The sequence below is a fragment of the Callionymus lyra genome, chromosome 9, assembly GCF_982586985.1.
Source record: "Callionymus lyra chromosome 9, fCalLyr1.hap1.1, whole genome shotgun sequence".
Lineage (NCBI taxonomy): Eukaryota > Metazoa > Chordata > Actinopteri > Syngnathiformes > Callionymidae > Callionymus > Callionymus lyra.
Genome location: NC_141826.1, coordinates 5,258,438 through 5,274,939, shown reverse-complemented (window position 1 = coordinate 5,274,939; position 16,502 = coordinate 5,258,438). Strand labels below are relative to the sequence as shown.

At 39.3% G+C, this 16,502-nt stretch overlaps 1 protein-coding gene across 6 annotated transcripts; it reads right to left on the bottom strand.

The window, feature by feature from the left end:
• Positions 1 to 591: 591 nt before the first annotated feature.
• On the bottom strand, positions 592 to 16,240 carry bod1l1 (biorientation of chromosomes in cell division 1 like 1). 6 transcript variants are annotated; one of them, XM_087798548.1, is made up of 37 exons: positions 16,008 to 16,240; positions 15,261 to 15,385; positions 14,996 to 15,195; positions 13,919 to 14,377; positions 13,676 to 13,825; positions 13,440 to 13,597; positions 12,541 to 12,637; positions 11,170 to 11,296; positions 11,029 to 11,089; positions 9,105 to 10,965; positions 8,971 to 9,041; positions 8,615 to 8,720; positions 8,477 to 8,548; positions 8,358 to 8,404; positions 8,228 to 8,279; positions 8,093 to 8,136; positions 7,625 to 7,718; positions 7,434 to 7,486; positions 7,113 to 7,200; positions 5,945 to 5,976; positions 5,711 to 5,777; positions 5,585 to 5,625; positions 5,320 to 5,401; positions 5,175 to 5,233; positions 5,029 to 5,104; positions 4,901 to 4,947; positions 4,586 to 4,754; positions 3,487 to 3,527; positions 3,339 to 3,408; positions 3,187 to 3,258; positions 3,082 to 3,128; positions 2,901 to 2,973; positions 2,619 to 2,692; positions 2,372 to 2,546; positions 2,204 to 2,309; positions 1,470 to 1,541; positions 592 to 1,098 (listed from the first exon to the last, which is right to left on the bottom strand). In XM_087798548.1, the coding sequence occupies exons 1-37, from the start codon at positions 16,122 to 16,124 to the stop codon at positions 969 to 971; spliced, it is 5,415 nt and encodes a 1,804-aa protein (XP_087654674.1). In that variant the 5' UTR covers positions 16,125 to 16,240; the 3' UTR covers positions 592 to 968. The 6 variants fall into 6 exon arrangements, with proteins under 6 accessions (XP_087654674.1, XP_087654678.1, XP_087654677.1 ...); XM_087798552.1 differs by having other exon boundaries at positions 3,082 to 3,125; XM_087798551.1 differs by having other exon boundaries at positions 3,339 to 3,405.
• Between the last annotated feature and the right edge of the window lie 262 nt (positions 16,241 to 16,502).

Below are 16,502 nucleotides of genomic sequence, written 5' to 3'. Positions count from 1 at the left end.
TCAAACTGTAATGTTAAGTGATGTAACTGAATGCTATTCCTGCTAGCTTAGCCAGTTGACATCAGTGCTAGCTGAAGTCATTCTGAGGTGAAATTTACAACTATGTAACACATTGTATTTTTGTGTACTTTGAAGATTAGAATCCAATTTATTAAAGTCTTTAAATAAATAAAAATAATTGAAAGAAAGGAAAAAAAAGTTTTTGAAATGTATGCATTAGGTCTCAAATGTCGTTAATCTTGTTCATTACAGGACGTATAGATGAATACATCTGATGTATGTAATGGTTCAAATATATAAATGATTAAAATATATGGCAGAGGTGAGAAAATATACAATATATATATTTTTTGTATTCAAGGATTTAGTCGAAAATAAAGCAGGAATCGTTTCCTGTTGCAAGTATATTTAAAATTTTACCATAAAAGCATATAAAAATGTGTCGAAGTAAAAATCTTTGATATAAAATATATAAAACTTCTTAGTATTAGAAATAAAACAATTGATTAAAGTCTTTTAAATTCATTCTTTGGGTAGAAATAATGACGCTGAAATTTCGTAACATTTCCTTTTTTTAATAAAAGTAGCACATTTTACAGAATGGAGTATCTAAAAATAAAACGTTTGTAAAACAAAAAAAGAACATGGAAAAAGACATTCAGAATTTAGTATAAAAACATATATTTTTTTAAAAATCAACTCAGGAGCAAACATCTCTGGTCATTCACAGAATGAATATTGAAAAATAAAATTCACAAGGAATGATGCTCTTTCACTGAGACTAGACATGAGTGTAAAAGTCAAGGTTTTTCGAGGCGACTGCACGTCGACGTTGTTTTGGCTGTCTGTCGTAACCGTAGACTGGAGGGAAAGTGTAGAAAATACAGCAGGTTGCTATGCTATGACAAAAACCTCACTGGTCCGCCTGGATGAAAAAAAGCTCAGTTTGGAGGGAGCGGTCTGGGAGTTTAGCGCTTGGCTCTCTTGGAAGGAGGCTCCTCTGGTTTCTGTCCTCCCCGTGTCCGCACAGCAGGGGGGCTTGCCTCCCGTTTGCGGCCCCCCTTGGTCGCCGCCGCCGCCGCCTGGCCTCTCGTCCCGCTTCGGGAGGGAAACAAGGCGCGCATGTCAGACTGTTTGTCGGAGTATCATGTTAAATTCCTGAATAAATTTGTCTTTGTCAACACAAGAGCGGTTCACAAACGTGTTAACAAATAACAGAGAGGCCTCACACTGGACTCAAGGACCACCAGACGGAGAGGAGGGAGGATTTTCGGGTGATCAAATTTACGTCTGTGACATTTTTAGAAGCGTCTGCGGCGCCCAGAGATGCTTTTTATTCAGCAAGGAAACGGATGAATATTCAAAATCTAAATCGATAATCAATCATTTCACTATACTTTAGTAAGGATTAAATAGGTTCACAGCAGATGTGTCTTCTTAAACTCTCCTTCCATCCAGCTGAAACTCACCGGCCACCAGCGGCGCCCTCGTCTTTGCCGCTCTGTCGACTCGCCCGGGTCGAAGGTTTGCTCGGCTTGTTCCTGCAGAGAAAAACAAGCCTTAAAATCTGTTGATGCCGACCTTGACGAGAGCACAAACCTCTCACCTGCTGCCGTCAACTCAATGTATTGGCTTCCATTTAGATCTTGATATTGGATTTCCTTGACACTTTTTAATTGTATTTTTTATATATTTGTTCTTGTGTTATCTCAGAGTCAATGAAGGCACAGAAACAAATGTGTTTTAGGTATCCCTTGTGTTGTCTTTAGATCAAGGTGAACGACCCCCCTGTCTTCCATAAATGCATATGCAGTCATGGAGGTCGTTCATCTTGACCCAGAGACAACACAAGGGATACCTAAAACCCATTTTTTTCTGGGCCTTTGTGTCATCTTGACCCTGCTATTAAAACAAGGGTTAAGACAAAAAATATAATTAATATAATAAGTCTGATTGGATCTTTTTCATTTATTCGTTTAAAGATAATGTAGAGACATGTTTGAATATTTTTTCACAACAAATCCAGCAGAGATGGAGAATAAAAGCGCATAAAAAAACAAACAATTTTCCTTAATATATAAAATAAATATATATATACACAATATTCGTTACATAAGGAACATTTTGAATTTCTAAATACTCCATTCTTCCTCCTTACACCTCAGTCTTCTATTCCTTTCTTCTGTCTTTTAAATACAATTACCTCTCAGCCTCCAGACGAGCCGCTGACCGGGTCGTCGCTCTGGTCTTGGTTTCATCCTCATCCTCCTCGCCTTCATCCTGCTGGCCTTCTTTGTCCTCCGTTTTATCTGGAAGAAAGAAAAAGAGATGGTCACATGAACCTCAAAGATGTGAAATATTTTCAGCTCACCTGAGTCATCAGAAGTCGATGCTGCTGCTGCTGCTGCTGCTGCTGCTGCTGCTGCTGCTGCTGCTGCTGCTGCTGCAGCTGCTGCAGCTGCTGCAGCCTTGGGTGGTCGTCCACGGCGACCCGATTTCTTCTGGGTCGTCTCCTGGTCTTCCTTCTGCTGCTCCTCGTCCTCCTCCTTGTGGGAATTTGATTATAATTCAACATGAGTCACGTTTGCAGAAGCATCAGAAACTACACACTAACGTACCTGAGGTGCTTTGTCCTCAGCACTGACGTCTTCTTCTTCTTCTTCCCCTTCAGTGTTGAACTGACCAACTGACGCTGAAGGAAAGACCAGATTTTACTCACTGAACCAGGAACTTGCAAAATGTTTTCAGACTTCAACGGAATCTCAGGAAGGCATTATGGGACTTAGTTCTGTGGTAGATTTATAGGTTATCTTCAATTCAAATAAAACTGCTGTGTGAACTATGTCAAGGAAACACAAAAATTCAACTGATATAGTGAGGGACCACAGTAATCTTCTCACCTTCTTCTTCCTTCGTCTTTTCGACGCTCTGCTCCAGCAGGTCGTCGTCGTTTTCCTTTTCAGCGTGTTTTTCCTGTAATGAGTGAAACTTGTTCATCACTGGTGATGCTACGAACGTAGGTCAGGGGAGTTCTGCCTGAAACCATCTCATCGAAGAACAACATTAAGAAGACAAACTCACCTCGACTGCTTCGGTCAGCTCTTCTCGAGTTTCCAATGACGAGTCTTCTGTAGAGATCACAAGGTCATCTTCACTTGTAGTCAAATTGTCGTAGTGAAAACTCACCTGCGGGAGTTTCCTGCTCCGTGTGCAACTCACTCTGCTCCGCGACCATCTCCTCATCGATCATCTTCTCCTCTAAGAAGTCAGTATCACCAAAGAGGTTTCAGTTTTGGTTCAAGCAAAGATAGAACATTTAAAAATGTTGTAGCTCTTACCTTCTTTCTCTTCGTGATCAGGTGCTTCACTCACTTGACTGGTCTCTGGTGCACTTTCCTCCTCAACCTTCTTGAAAACAGCAGTAAAAATTGTACAAGCTATCACGATATACCAACTATAAATGTGTTCTTTGATAGTCCAACTTACCTTCACGGTGTCTTTCTCCTCCTCTGTGCCTTTTGTCTTTCCTAAGACAGACAAATTAAACATTAAAACAACTTCTTTACACTCTGCAGCAAGAATTCTAACCCGCTCTAGTAGAAGAACTCACATCTCTCCGATCCTTAAAACTCTTCACTGGCTGCCAGTTTCTTTCAGGATCAACTTTAAAATTCTGGTTCTTACTTTCAGAACTATTCATGGTCAGGCTCCTCCTTACATCACTGATCTGATCCAGCCTTACACCCCAGCTCGGACTCTGAGGTCTATGTATCAAAATCTACTGATGGTTCCTCGCACACGGCTCAGGACCAGAGGAGAGAAATCTTTTCAGGCTGTTGCTCCTAAGCTTTGGAACGATCTTCCTCTCTCTTTGTGTTTGATGATCTACTGACTCCTTTAAGAAACATCTTAAGACATTCTTATTTGTTCAGGCTTTTCCTTGGTTTTCTGGAACTCCTGTTGTATTATCAGTTTTATCTTGATCTTTAAAGTATATACTTTATTGAGTATTGTTTTGATTGTTTAAGTGCTTTGTGACCCTGGTCTGGAAAAGCACTATACAAATAAAAATGACTTACTTACTTACTTTCTCATGGCTGACGGATCGTTGTACATTACTACGTGATGTTCAATATGAAGAAGCAGTTTTCTGAAGTATTCCATTTATTCTAAATCTTGAACTTTTAGTTTACACATTTTCACTTTCTCCATCACTGTGTTTGTATGTCTCTTTTTTATGCATTTGTGTGTTTGTCGCTTTCTCTGTATGCATGCGTGTCTGTGCCTGCATGTTAGTGTCGCGCTCCCTTTGTGTGTCCGTCTGTCTGCCTCTCTTTTTCTATCAATGTGTGAGTCTCTGGGTTGCAATCTCTTTGTGCGTGTTTTGTGTGCCTGTTTTTTATCTTTTTCCAAGTGTTTGTCCTGTGCGTGTCTCACTCCCTTGTTGTGTGTTTGTGTAGGTCTGTCTTTCTCTTCATACAATTGTGTTTGTCTCTGATTTCTGTGTGAAAATTTTGGCTCAAGAACATTCTGTCACAATCAAGAAACTACCATATAAAGGGATGTGTTTAAAAAGTTGTCCAACCTTCAGGCGTCTCCTGGCCCGAGGCTGCCGAGCGTCTCGCTCTCCGAACTGGAGGATCTTCGGTTTTCTTGGCGTCTTCTGCTTGAAGTTTCTGTGCGTTCTCAGAGTTTTTTGCTGGTCGACCTCTGCGTGGCGTTTTCACCTCTTCTGCCTTCTGCTCCGAAGATTCCTGAACACAACATCCAGCGCATTCACATAATGAATCATTCATTTGAACAAATATTACTTTGACTGAGAAGAATTAGAAAAATCATCAGGAATATTTAAAAAATATATAAAATATAATTCCCTGAATGAATGAAATGAGAACTTTACCTCCACTGATGCGTCTTGTCTCGCCTTCTTTATTGTCGTTTCATCCCCTGAACAATAAAAGAACAAATAAGTCGATGAATGGACTATTTAACAGAAGTAATAAGCGAAAAGAAGAGTTTAATCTTCACCAGATTCTTTCTCCTCTACAACCGTCTGGCTGGAAAGCTTTCTTTTCTGTCTTCGTTTCCTCACAGTCTTCTCCTGCTGGAAAAAAAAAAACTTTACTTAAAAAAGCTCTTTAATAAACAGTGTCGTAGGTCTTGTCATTGGTCACCTTTGAAGACTTGAGCGACTCCTTCTCATCTTCCTGGCTCTCTGAACCTGAGACGCTACCTTAGGAATGAAAAATTAAACAATTACATTTTGGATTGAGCAATAATAGAAAAATAAAATAAAGGTGATATATCGTAGGATCTTACTTGGCGTTTCAGGAACAGCAGATGAAACATCTGGGACATTTTCAATAGTCTCCTCTTTCTCCTTCAAACCTTCTGTTGCAATCTAATTGTTTTTTCAAAATAAAGTAACATGAGTGTTAGTAACAAGCATAAATTAGATTAGATTGGATTTATTAGTCCAAAGAGGATATTCTTGTCCACTTGACACACACATCACACACAGATATTGAACAACAAATCAGCATGAATAGTTAAAAACTTTTACACAGCCACACACTGTATTTACCTCAGATGTTTGCTGTTGTGATGCTTGACTGTTGTCTTTACCTGACAGGTTAACAGAATATTTTAGGAAACAAACATCTGTTAGAAGGTTACATAACGAGAATAAAACAAGAATAAGTCCCATTACTTGGATCTTTCTCTTCTGCATCACTCTGTATGGACGGTTGTTGTTCATCTCTTTCCTCCGTCTTCTCCTGCAACAAAAAAAGAAAATCTTAGTTCAGAGTAGAAAATTCAATTTGGCTCACTTAGACATAACAAATAATATCTGATAATCAGACAGAATGTAAAAATATTATAAATAAAGCATAAACATCAAGTGAGCTCTGGAGAAAGATGTATTTAATCTGTAGATCATTACCGTTTCCGTCATATCAGATTCCTTTTCTTGCTCTGAAACAGAAAACCAATATGAGAATCGACAATGATACTGTTTGAACGTTTTTGAGCCTGGCATTAAAACAGATCATTCAGTTAGTCGATACAAATATAAAAGGATCTGGACAAAGAACATGTGCAGACAGAATCACCCGCATGTCAGCCAGTTCTCTCAAATTGTAGCTGAACAAGCACAAATGAAATCATGTTTTTCCTGACAGGATCAGACATGAAACAAACGTTTTTATAAAAGCACCATCACATGAGAAAACACTTTTATTGAATAGATGTTATACAAATATTGTGTGTGTGCGTGTTGCACATGTGTCCCAAATCCTTTCCCACCTTCACATTACCACTAAGGAAACAAAGGACCTTTTTTTAAAGATATAAAGAAAAACCTGAATAAAAGTGGGTCAGGACTTGAGTTTTCATCTGGGAGGCATTTGAGCAGTGGCTTAAGTAGAACATCCATTTCCTCTTGACAGGTAAGAAGACACAGACCATCTGATGGTGTTCAGAATTATAGTGTCAAGAACTCACTTGTAAGAGAATAAATATTCATCTAGAAAAGCAACAATGCTAGTGATGTCAAGCTAACAAAAACAACAACGCAAAAACTGTAGTTGTATCACTTTCTGAAAGATTTTGTTTACGCCATTTATTTTATCGTTATCTTTAAGTTACACAATTTAAAGAAATTCCGTATCACCTTCGCTGCAGCAGCCATTTCCCTGAATCGTCCGACCAAACATCAGGACCATGACATGTACAATGTTAACAACCAGCAAGGTACATATTGTCATCACACACTACATACTGGACTTTTGAATGTTGTTTTAGTGACTTTCTAAGCTCAACAACATTTATTCAGCAGATGAATCCCATAGCAATTCTATGAGCCGACGTTAGAGTCGGTGTTTGTGTTGTCAATATACTCGTGGTGCTAGAACATTGACAACGCAAACTCTGCATTGCACATCCATGTACCTGGAGGCTTCAGGCTACAGTCTGACATGTTTGACATGTCAAGTTCAAAAGTCTGAACTATCGAACTTGACATGTCAAAAAGAAAAAAAAATAATTAACAATCATGCACATTGTTGATTTTAAAATAAACAATTATCTTAATGTTACTACCAATCACTTACCAGTATCTTTCATCGACGGGGAGGTCTGCTCAGATGCATCTTCACCGGCTACATCTGGTTCCTCCTGAACACCGTCTTTCACCTCCACCTGAACAGAAGAATTCACTTTTAGAAGCTGAACAGAGGAATCAGACTTGCGGAAAACCAAGAGCTAGAAAAAAATATTCTGATTAGTCTTCACTCTGCTCATGTATCCATCCAAGCACTAAAGAAGATGATGTCGTTTGTACATGAAACGAAATTAAACAACGTATATTCATCTTAAGTAAATCTACAACTCTTCGTGACATGAAGATGCTTCCGATGTTTAACTCTACTGACCTGGTTCAACTCTTCAGCCTCCTCACACGTCCCTTCTGCTGCTACTGGCGAACCTGTATTAGAGGCAATGCTTTTTAAAACTTCCGTGACGCACAATGAAAAATTATGAAAGAAAACCTTTCCATTTCCAATCGATCATTTTCCATCTATCCTAAAGAGAAGAAGGCGTCAAGTCTCTGCTCTTTACTCACCTCCATCAGTTTTCTCCTCCGAGTGTTCAAGGTCATTTTTCAGCTCGGGGTCATTTTTCACCTCCGAGTCCAATGATTGGTTCTCCTCACTTTTCTGTTGAGGTAGAGACAAGTTGAAGGTAAAAATCATGTTAATTAGAAAAAATATATATATATACTGGATAGTAATACTTATAATGAAAAGATAATGTTTCAAAATGAATAAAAAATAGATGATTTGTCATGATTTTTTTTTTAACACGATAAGGAAAATATTTTCAAATTTAAGGTTGATATCTTTTTCCAATTATAAAGCAGCAAAAATGATGTTATAGTAGAAAATAAAAGATGAACACCATCCCCTTCCGTTTTTCCATTTGTATGCAAATATTTAGGTCTCTACCTAAACTGTGCATTCCCAGTATTTTAGCAGTGGTTAGAGCAATGTTGGAACTTTGTATGTCATATGATGTGAAAATGTATAGTTACCAGAACACTGTCATCCACAGGAGCCTCTCTGTCCGTATCAACACCTAATGGAAAAAAATACAAACTCAGTTTTCAATATTTTAAAGGGAGACATCCCTGATGTAAATCATTATACATCAATCAATCCCAACTCACTGTCATCCATGTCCGCCACTGCCATTTCCTCTGGTTGTACCGTTTCTTCAACCTATTTGGAAAGTAAAGGGTTAATATATTTCAGTTTTAACATTTAAAATGTTTTTAATAAAAATCATTTTTAAGTTACCGGAATTTCGATCACAGACTCTGCTTCTTTTTGCTCAGTTTGCTCTGCTGGAGTATGAAATGTTTGGTTACCAAGAAGACAAAGATGGACATTCTTTCTATTATCTTCAGTTGTCTGACCTTCAGTGCAGGAACTTTCAGCAACACTTTCAGTGGAATCTCCAACTGGTTCAAGCTTCACTGGAACTTTGTCTGCAGTTAAGACATGATCCATTAAGTGTTGACTCAAAGCAATGTACAGTCGTTAATGACGTTCACCTTCTTCACCAGCAGGTGGTGCTGCTTCCTCGTTATTTGGTTGAGCTTCGGGTGCAATTTCCAGGGTTTCAATTTTGTCCGCCTCGTCTTTGACCATTAGATCCTCCTACAACCCATTTAAGTAAGTAAGTAAGTAAGTACATTTTATTTGTATAGCACTTTTCCAGACCAGGGTCTCAAAGCGCTTAAACAATCAAAACAATATTCAATAAAGTATATATTTTAAAGATCAAGATAAAACTGATAGCACAACAGGAGTTCCAGAAAATCAAGGTACATTGTATTAGTAAAACACAGAATGCTTCAAAAAGTGAATAGAGCTCTTCGGTGACAGGAAAAAAAAACACATTTTATACCTGCGCTGGGTGAATTCCAGATGTCTCCGCCTCGGACACTTCCATCTCTATATTCTGGCTCTTCAGCTCTTCTGTAGGATTAAAAACAAAAGTAAATTACATAAATTATTAATATAAATTACTCATAGTTTCACCTGTCGCTTCACTAGTCGCTTCACCCGTCACTTCACCCGTCGCTTCACCTGTCGTTTTACTCGTCGTTTCATCCATCGTTTCACTCGTCGTTTTACTCGTTGTTTCATCCATCGTTTCACTCGTTGTTTCATCCATCGTTTCACTCGACGTTTGACTCGTTGTTTCATCCATCGTTTCACTCGTCGTTTTACTCGTTGTTTCATCCATCGTTTTACTCGTTGTTTCATCCATCGTTTCACTCGTCGTTTTAATCGTTGTTTCATCCGTCGCTTCACTTGTCACTTCACCCGTCGTTTTACTTGTCGCTTCACCTGTTGCTTCACCCGTCGTTTTAATCGTTGTTTCATCCGTAGTTTCACCCGTCGTTTTACTTTTAGCTTCACCCGCCGTTGCACCCGCTGTTTCTCCTGCGGTGCTTTGCTCAGCAGGTGTTGATTCAGTGCTGGTCTCTAGACGTTTAGCATCTCCAGCAGCAGCTGCCTCCACTATCTGAGCAGGAGCTTGACCTGGCTGTGTGTGGCTGAAGCATGGGTCCATGGACAGCAGAGTCAGGGCCGCCTCCTTCATCTTCAGGTCGGCGTCCAGCAGGGTCACGTGATCCAGGCGGCTCTCGGGAAGTCGGGCTCCGGCCGAGGTGCAGACGTCCATCAGGGTCAGCAGAGCGTCCGCCTCGATCGGCACCATGCGTCTGGGCTCGGCCTCGCACTCCGACGGTTCGGGCGTGATGTCGCTCAGAGCGTCACAGGTTTCGTCAGAGGTGATGACGGTGGGGGTGGTGATGGGTTCAGAGTCAGTGCTGGTGTCTTGAAGAAGAGTTTGTTTCTTAGACTCTTCGGACTTTGAGAGAAGCTTCGACGTTTTCTTTTCCTCTTTCTTTTCTGCTACTTTTTCCTTCTTATCCATCTTTTTCTTCTTTAGCTCCGATTTCTCTGAAAGTAACGGATCAAACACTTTCTGCTCCTTCTTTTTCTCCTTCACACCCTCGGGTTTAAGCAGCGGTTTACCGTCTAAACTCTTCCTCTCCGTCTTGGATACGACTGCGGTCTTGGATTCTTCTCTGGACTTGGATTTTTGGATCGGTTTTCCTTTCTCTGTTGGTTTTACTCTTTTTGGATCTTTGTTGACATCAGAGCTGGACTTCAGTTTCTCCCCTTCTTTGTTGTCAGACTTAGACTTGGATTTATCTCCTTGTCTGTCTTCACTGTGGCTCTTGGATCTTTTCAGGGGATCTTTACTATGTTTATCTTTCTTCTTGATGCCTTCAGACGCAGGATCCAGATCAGATTGATCTTCAGAGGCGACAGATTCTGGCCGTGACCCAGCCTTGGCTTCACCTTTAACTGTGGATTTGTCTTTAAGCTTTTCCTTCTCTTTGATTTTGTCTTTTTTGTCCACTTTTGCACCATCGACCAACGGAACTTTCATCTTTTTATCTTTGGACATCTCCTCAGGAGCTGCGTCAGAGGTTAAACTCTTCTGCTCTTTTGTGGATAAACTCAGTTTCCTGTCACTTTTCACCTTCATCTTCTTCTCGTCTGAGGTCGTTTTACCGGCTTCATTCTGATGAGAATCATCCGTTTGGTGCTCAGCTTTCTTCTTCAGCTTGCTGCGTTCATCTGATACGCTTTGTTCCTTCTCTTTCCGCTCTTTCCGCGGCTGGCGGTCAAACTTGCCAACGGAACGCTGCTTGAGAGCCTCTTGCGAGCCTTGTTCCAGCTCCAGGATAAAGGAGTGAGTTCTGGTTTTGTCTATGAGCTTCTTGTTGTCGCTGGAATCTTCTGAACTCTTTCTGTGGTCGGATCCTTCAGACAAATGTCTCATCAGTTTTTGTTGTGGAGGTCTCGGCGCAGCTTTTACTTCCTAAGGATTGTAAGGAGAGTTTGTTATTAAGATGTACTTGATCAAATAGTTGCTGATACATACAGATTTCTTCAAGCTTTCTCCCGCATCTCCTTTTTTCTTGATAGAAGCATCTCCGTGTTTTCTGTAGGACAACAAAAATATGTTAATCAACTCCCCTGCAAAAATATAGTTTGTCATTTCACATTCATAACAACACCATACCTTGAATCTAACTTCCTCTTCCTGCTGACAGCCATTTTCTTCTCCAAGACTTTCTGTTCCTTGCGAGCCTCTTTAGCTCTCGGCCTCTGACCACAAGAGGAGTCTCCTTTCCTTTGCCTTCGACGGTCTGCAGAGAAAATTGCACTTCATTGAAATGTACATTTAGAGTGAGATGACTAGGGTTCCTAGAAAATATTGATACACCAATATAATCAAGATTTGTTTTCACTTTTTGTCATTTTTGTATTTCAAATCATATTTATTTTAACCAGTTATTTTATTGTTAACAGTTAACTGAAGTGTTTATAAAATAATTTGTTTCTTTAAATATAACAATTAACAGGCAAATATTCATAGGCTTTGTTCCTCTTTGTTTTGCAATTAAACTTCAGCGCACAAGAAGGCAGCAGTCATTATGCCACACCTATAGTAACGTTGAAGTCACTAAAGATCCTGCTGATGAGTGAGGAATGAGGACAAGAGGATACAGTCGCCTCCAGTAGTTTTAAAGCTGATGTTTGGACATCATTTGGTCTTTAAACATATGGAAACAGACTTCCTTAAGAATTTTGTAACACCAGAGTCAAATACTCGGACAATACTACAAATATATCCTTGTTAGTACAGCATTGCAATAAATTATTGTAATAATTATGATATTGCCAGATACACACCCACACAGATACACACACGATGAGGGCAATATACTCATCATAAATAATAAAACATTATAAATAAACAATTTTCTTGACCAACACAATTTATTATTTATTTTCGTGGCGCAAGTGTGCATGCCTACTCACATCAGTATGTGTGAATGGTTGAATTTCCCCTCGCGGGACTAATAAGGGAATAAGGGATTCTAAATGTATTTTTTCATCATCAAGAATAGAATTTGTTTTTTTTTTAAGAATCAACAAGAAATCACTGCTTCACCACATACCCATGCCAAGGGGCTCATTTCAGATGCAAACTAAACAAACATAGTGTAAAATCAATTCAATAAAACAACATCTATGATAACAGAACTGTGTTAGTTCAAGGTAAAGAAAATAAAATAAAATAGAAAATTAGGTTGCCTGTATTTTTATAGACTTAATGTTACAGGTTGAGCAATTTTGCCGTTGTATTTTTTAATGATGATGAATACCGTTCATGCCTATATCAAACCAGTCCCCGGTGCAAAGGAGGTTTGGGACTCCTGCCCTAGATTGAAGTACTAATGCTGCAGAGTCTGAACTGGAGCTCTTTTTTGGCATGAAACCAAACCACTGCTCACTGAAGAATAACATTCACAGTGTTTCAGGTTTAATCAATAACAGAAAGCTATATTTTAGATGTAGCAAGAGTAAGAACAGATTGAAGACCTACCTTGTTCTTCTGCTTGTGCTGCCTTTTGTTTGCGTCTCTCTTCCATCCTCTCTCTGTTTTGTTGTCTTTTGAGGAGCCTTTCTTCTTTATCCTTAGCCTTAAAAAAGAAGTGGAAAACATGCATTAACAAAGCAGCACTATGTAAGATTTCTTTCTGTAATGATACGTTTACTCTGAAAAGCAGTAGAATTCTCCAGCGATTGTTTTAACAGTGCTCATAACAAACACGTCTTTGTCTGGACGACACAAACAGTCACCATTTAACCACCAAAGATGGTAGGTAGGAGGGTCAAGGATGGTGGTTGCATTAATGTTTAACTATTGTCAAGGTACTAGGAGTTCTTGTCATGACGTCTTCCATGGTGTCCCTTTAAAACAAAGGTGTCAATCTAAGGCACAAAAGGAACAATAATCTTGTTCTCAGGTCCAACCAAATACACTGTACATTTGTTACCAACTCAATAACTGCCTTTTATTTATTTTATTTTGTAAACCATATAGTGTTTGAGATATGTTATAATAATGTATTGAAGTAAACCTAATTTTTTTTCTCATCCAAAATTTTTAAATTGTTTATCCATTCATTGTGACATATTCCCTATAGACCCATATAGACAGACAGCAACGCATTTACCAAAAACACAAACACACATCAAGAGTCACCAGTTTTTTTTAGTGAAACCTATGCAAGCAAACCAGGGACTTTTCTGCCAAAGTTGACTTTTATGGATAGGCATTCAAAAATTGTCAACCCCATTTTGAATTGACACAATATGAAATGTGGGTGTCTTCTTTACAAAAATACATTAAACCATTACGAGAAGGCAACATAACCATTTTTGTCTAGTTTATTGCACTCAAGCTGAAAATGGAATTATTGTGACGGCGATGATACTCACTGCAGATCTTCGTCGTTCCTCCACAGTGACTTCGTCGTCAGAGTCGCTATAGTAACGAGAGTAGAGGAAAGGCTTGTGGACGTAAGCCTTCCTCCGAGGCTTCGATGCCTTCTCGCCCTCTCCTGATGCACTGTCGTCTTTGTTGGCAGATTGCTCACCTTTGTTTACACATGAAAAAGTAGAGTTAGTATTTGCTGAGATTTAACCAAAGAGCTGAAATAGAATCAAGCACAGACCATCTGTTGTTATCTCTCCCTCTTCAGAAGAGTCGGACGGCTGTTCATCATCCTCGCTCTGCTCCTCGAAAGATGACAGGTCGCTGGTGTGGACGGAGCTCACAGTGATGTCACTCAAGCCATCTAGATCGGAGTCTTCCAGGGAATACTCTGTACAATGAAGAGAAAAAGATTTGAACAATGAATGTTGTTTTTGCTTCTACAAGTGGCTTATGTTGGTTCTTGAACCGATTGTTAGCTCACCTTCTTTTATTCGCTCTCTGGCGTTTTGCTTTGCCTGATTTTTGGTCTTTGATGAATCCTCCTCTTGCCTCTCTTCTGAAGGCCGGTCAGTTGTTTTGGTGCCAGTTTTGTCATTCTCTTCCTCCTTTACATCCTCCTCTTCCATCTTTATCTCATCCGTTTGTCTTTCTTTTCTCTCTCCAATGTCCTCCTGAGTGTGCTCCTTCTTTACTTCCGTGCTCTGAACCTCTGCTGCTGCTGCGTTTGCTTCCTCTGTTTCTTCTTCTACAGACTTCCTCAGTGGTTGGTCATCCTCCTCTTCTTCATCAAGACTCATGTCCTTCTCGTCTTCGCCCATGGGCTCAGCTGAGCCTTTCCCATCCACCTCCGCACCCCTCACCTCTTGGTTCAGGGAGGTAATTGTGTCGAGGATGGATAGAGCGGTGCCTGGAGCCACTAAAGTTGGAGTAGACGACGAAGCTGACCAAAAAAAAAAAAAAAAAAACCTGTGTTAAGCCAAGGAAAACATTTTGAACGTGAACTATAATTTATGTAAATATGAAGACGGGATTATGTATTAAAACTACCGCTTCCATCCATCCACCAAATATACCATTTTGGGAGAACAAATGTATTTTTTTTCCATAAGAACCAGTTTAAAAAAAAATCTTTTTGTGAGCATGAAATTCTTTATTTGGTCATTACTCAAAGTTAGTCACTCATCATAGAGTAGGAAAGCAGGCCGAGCTGTAGAGTCGTGCGACCAGTGTCAAACAATTACAGTTTTAAATCAATTGAATCAAGGGTTACTGTGGGTAAATATAGAGTCCATTATTACATCATAATGGACTCCGCTTTCATAACCTCTTGTCTGCTGATATTTCCGACGAGGGAGAAATTTATAAAAAAATAACTTCAAAACATGGTCATGATGAAGTAACTGACTAACTGCATCTTGGAGAAAAATACTTCAACATTTGAAACATGTAAATAAGTGTGAACAGGATTATAACACTAGGTCAGTTTAATAATGTGAATCTACTATTTCATCTTTCTTTACCCACAGATATCAAGGAAAACAAAGTAACCAGAGCTTACCTTGCTCAGGGACGCTGCTACTACCATCTGCTTTGGTATCTGCTGAGGGTAATGGTGGAAGTGGATCGTCTTCGGAAACACTGCCAGGAGACAAAAATTCACGGACAACTCTCTCCACATGCGGCCTGAATAAGAGGTTGACCTTGGGGTCCACCACCTGGGCCACAATCCGGTCCACCCCCTGTTCCAGCATTCCAGACCTAAATGAAACATTGAATTTTCATTAAAACGTTTCATTTTTGGGATGAAGGGAGGTAGAACTCACTGAAGGACAAGTTGTCTGATGTTGTTCCTGAGCTGGTTCTTGTTCAAGTGAGGGCTCCATGTGTGGTTGGATAGATGATTGGAGACAAAGTTGTCAACTCTTTGTTTCAGATTCAAATACGCTGGCTGAAATGTTGACAAAAAATAGAGAGATTAACAATATCAGAAGCTATAAAACCTCCTAATAGGTCTAGAACCTAGACCATCTAAGCCTTCAAAATGTGCAATAACAAAAAATGCTACAACTTAATATAGGACTATGGGAAAATGTGAAAATATTAAGTTACATGTTAAGTGTTATAGAGTGTTTAATACCCATCAAAAGATAATTGGTCAGGCAAATCAAAGTGGTGTTATCTTTTGAAACATACCCTTAAAGCTGATACATCTGTCAGTGTTCACACTCATTTTTAACCAATAATCATTTGCTTTTCACTTGACTTTCTTCATTATTTACTTAGGTGAACTCCCAGCTACAAACTGAAATATACAACTTTAAGTACTGGGATTGAATGAATGTTAGTGGAAGTTTGTTCTTCATAGACTTCAAAAGCTTATTATAAAAGAGCTACTGAATACGACTTGAATAGAATCAGTTTAAAAAAGCGAAGTAAAATATAATTTAAAGGTTTACCAATGTGACTCGGTGCACGTTATTATTCTTAGCTCAAATACCTAAGTAAATAAGCTAAAGTGAACTGATAAATGACATTTTTTAAAGTGAGATGAGCCGTAGAGATGCTGGTACCTTAGTATCCACGTCTGCCAGACAGTCCCTCCTGAACTGGTCGAACAGACCCCGTGTTTTTAAATGACTGACGATCATTGAGACGAGCTGCGGATCACCGGGTGGTAAACCTGCCATAGTCGAACCCAAAAAAAACACCAGGATGCGGAAACAAGTACAATAAATTCAATAAAACACCAGTTTAAAAAGGAATAGATGGGTTGCTCCTCTTTGTTTTGGTCAGTGAAGTTCGAGGCGGAATTCAACCGGAAGCGAAACAGCAAAAAATGTCAAGTGACCTGGAAGTGTTGAATAATGGCGGTTTGCCTGCCATAATAAGAGCATTTAAATTAGTTTGTTATACATTTCAAAGATGAAATACGCGTTAAACTCAATGTGAAGAGCGAAAACCGGGCATCTGATCAGGTTTATATCATGGAACAAATAAATAGATATGATCCGTAAAATTCGGCATAATTCGCAATTTTCCACGCAATATTGTTTAGCAACTAGCTT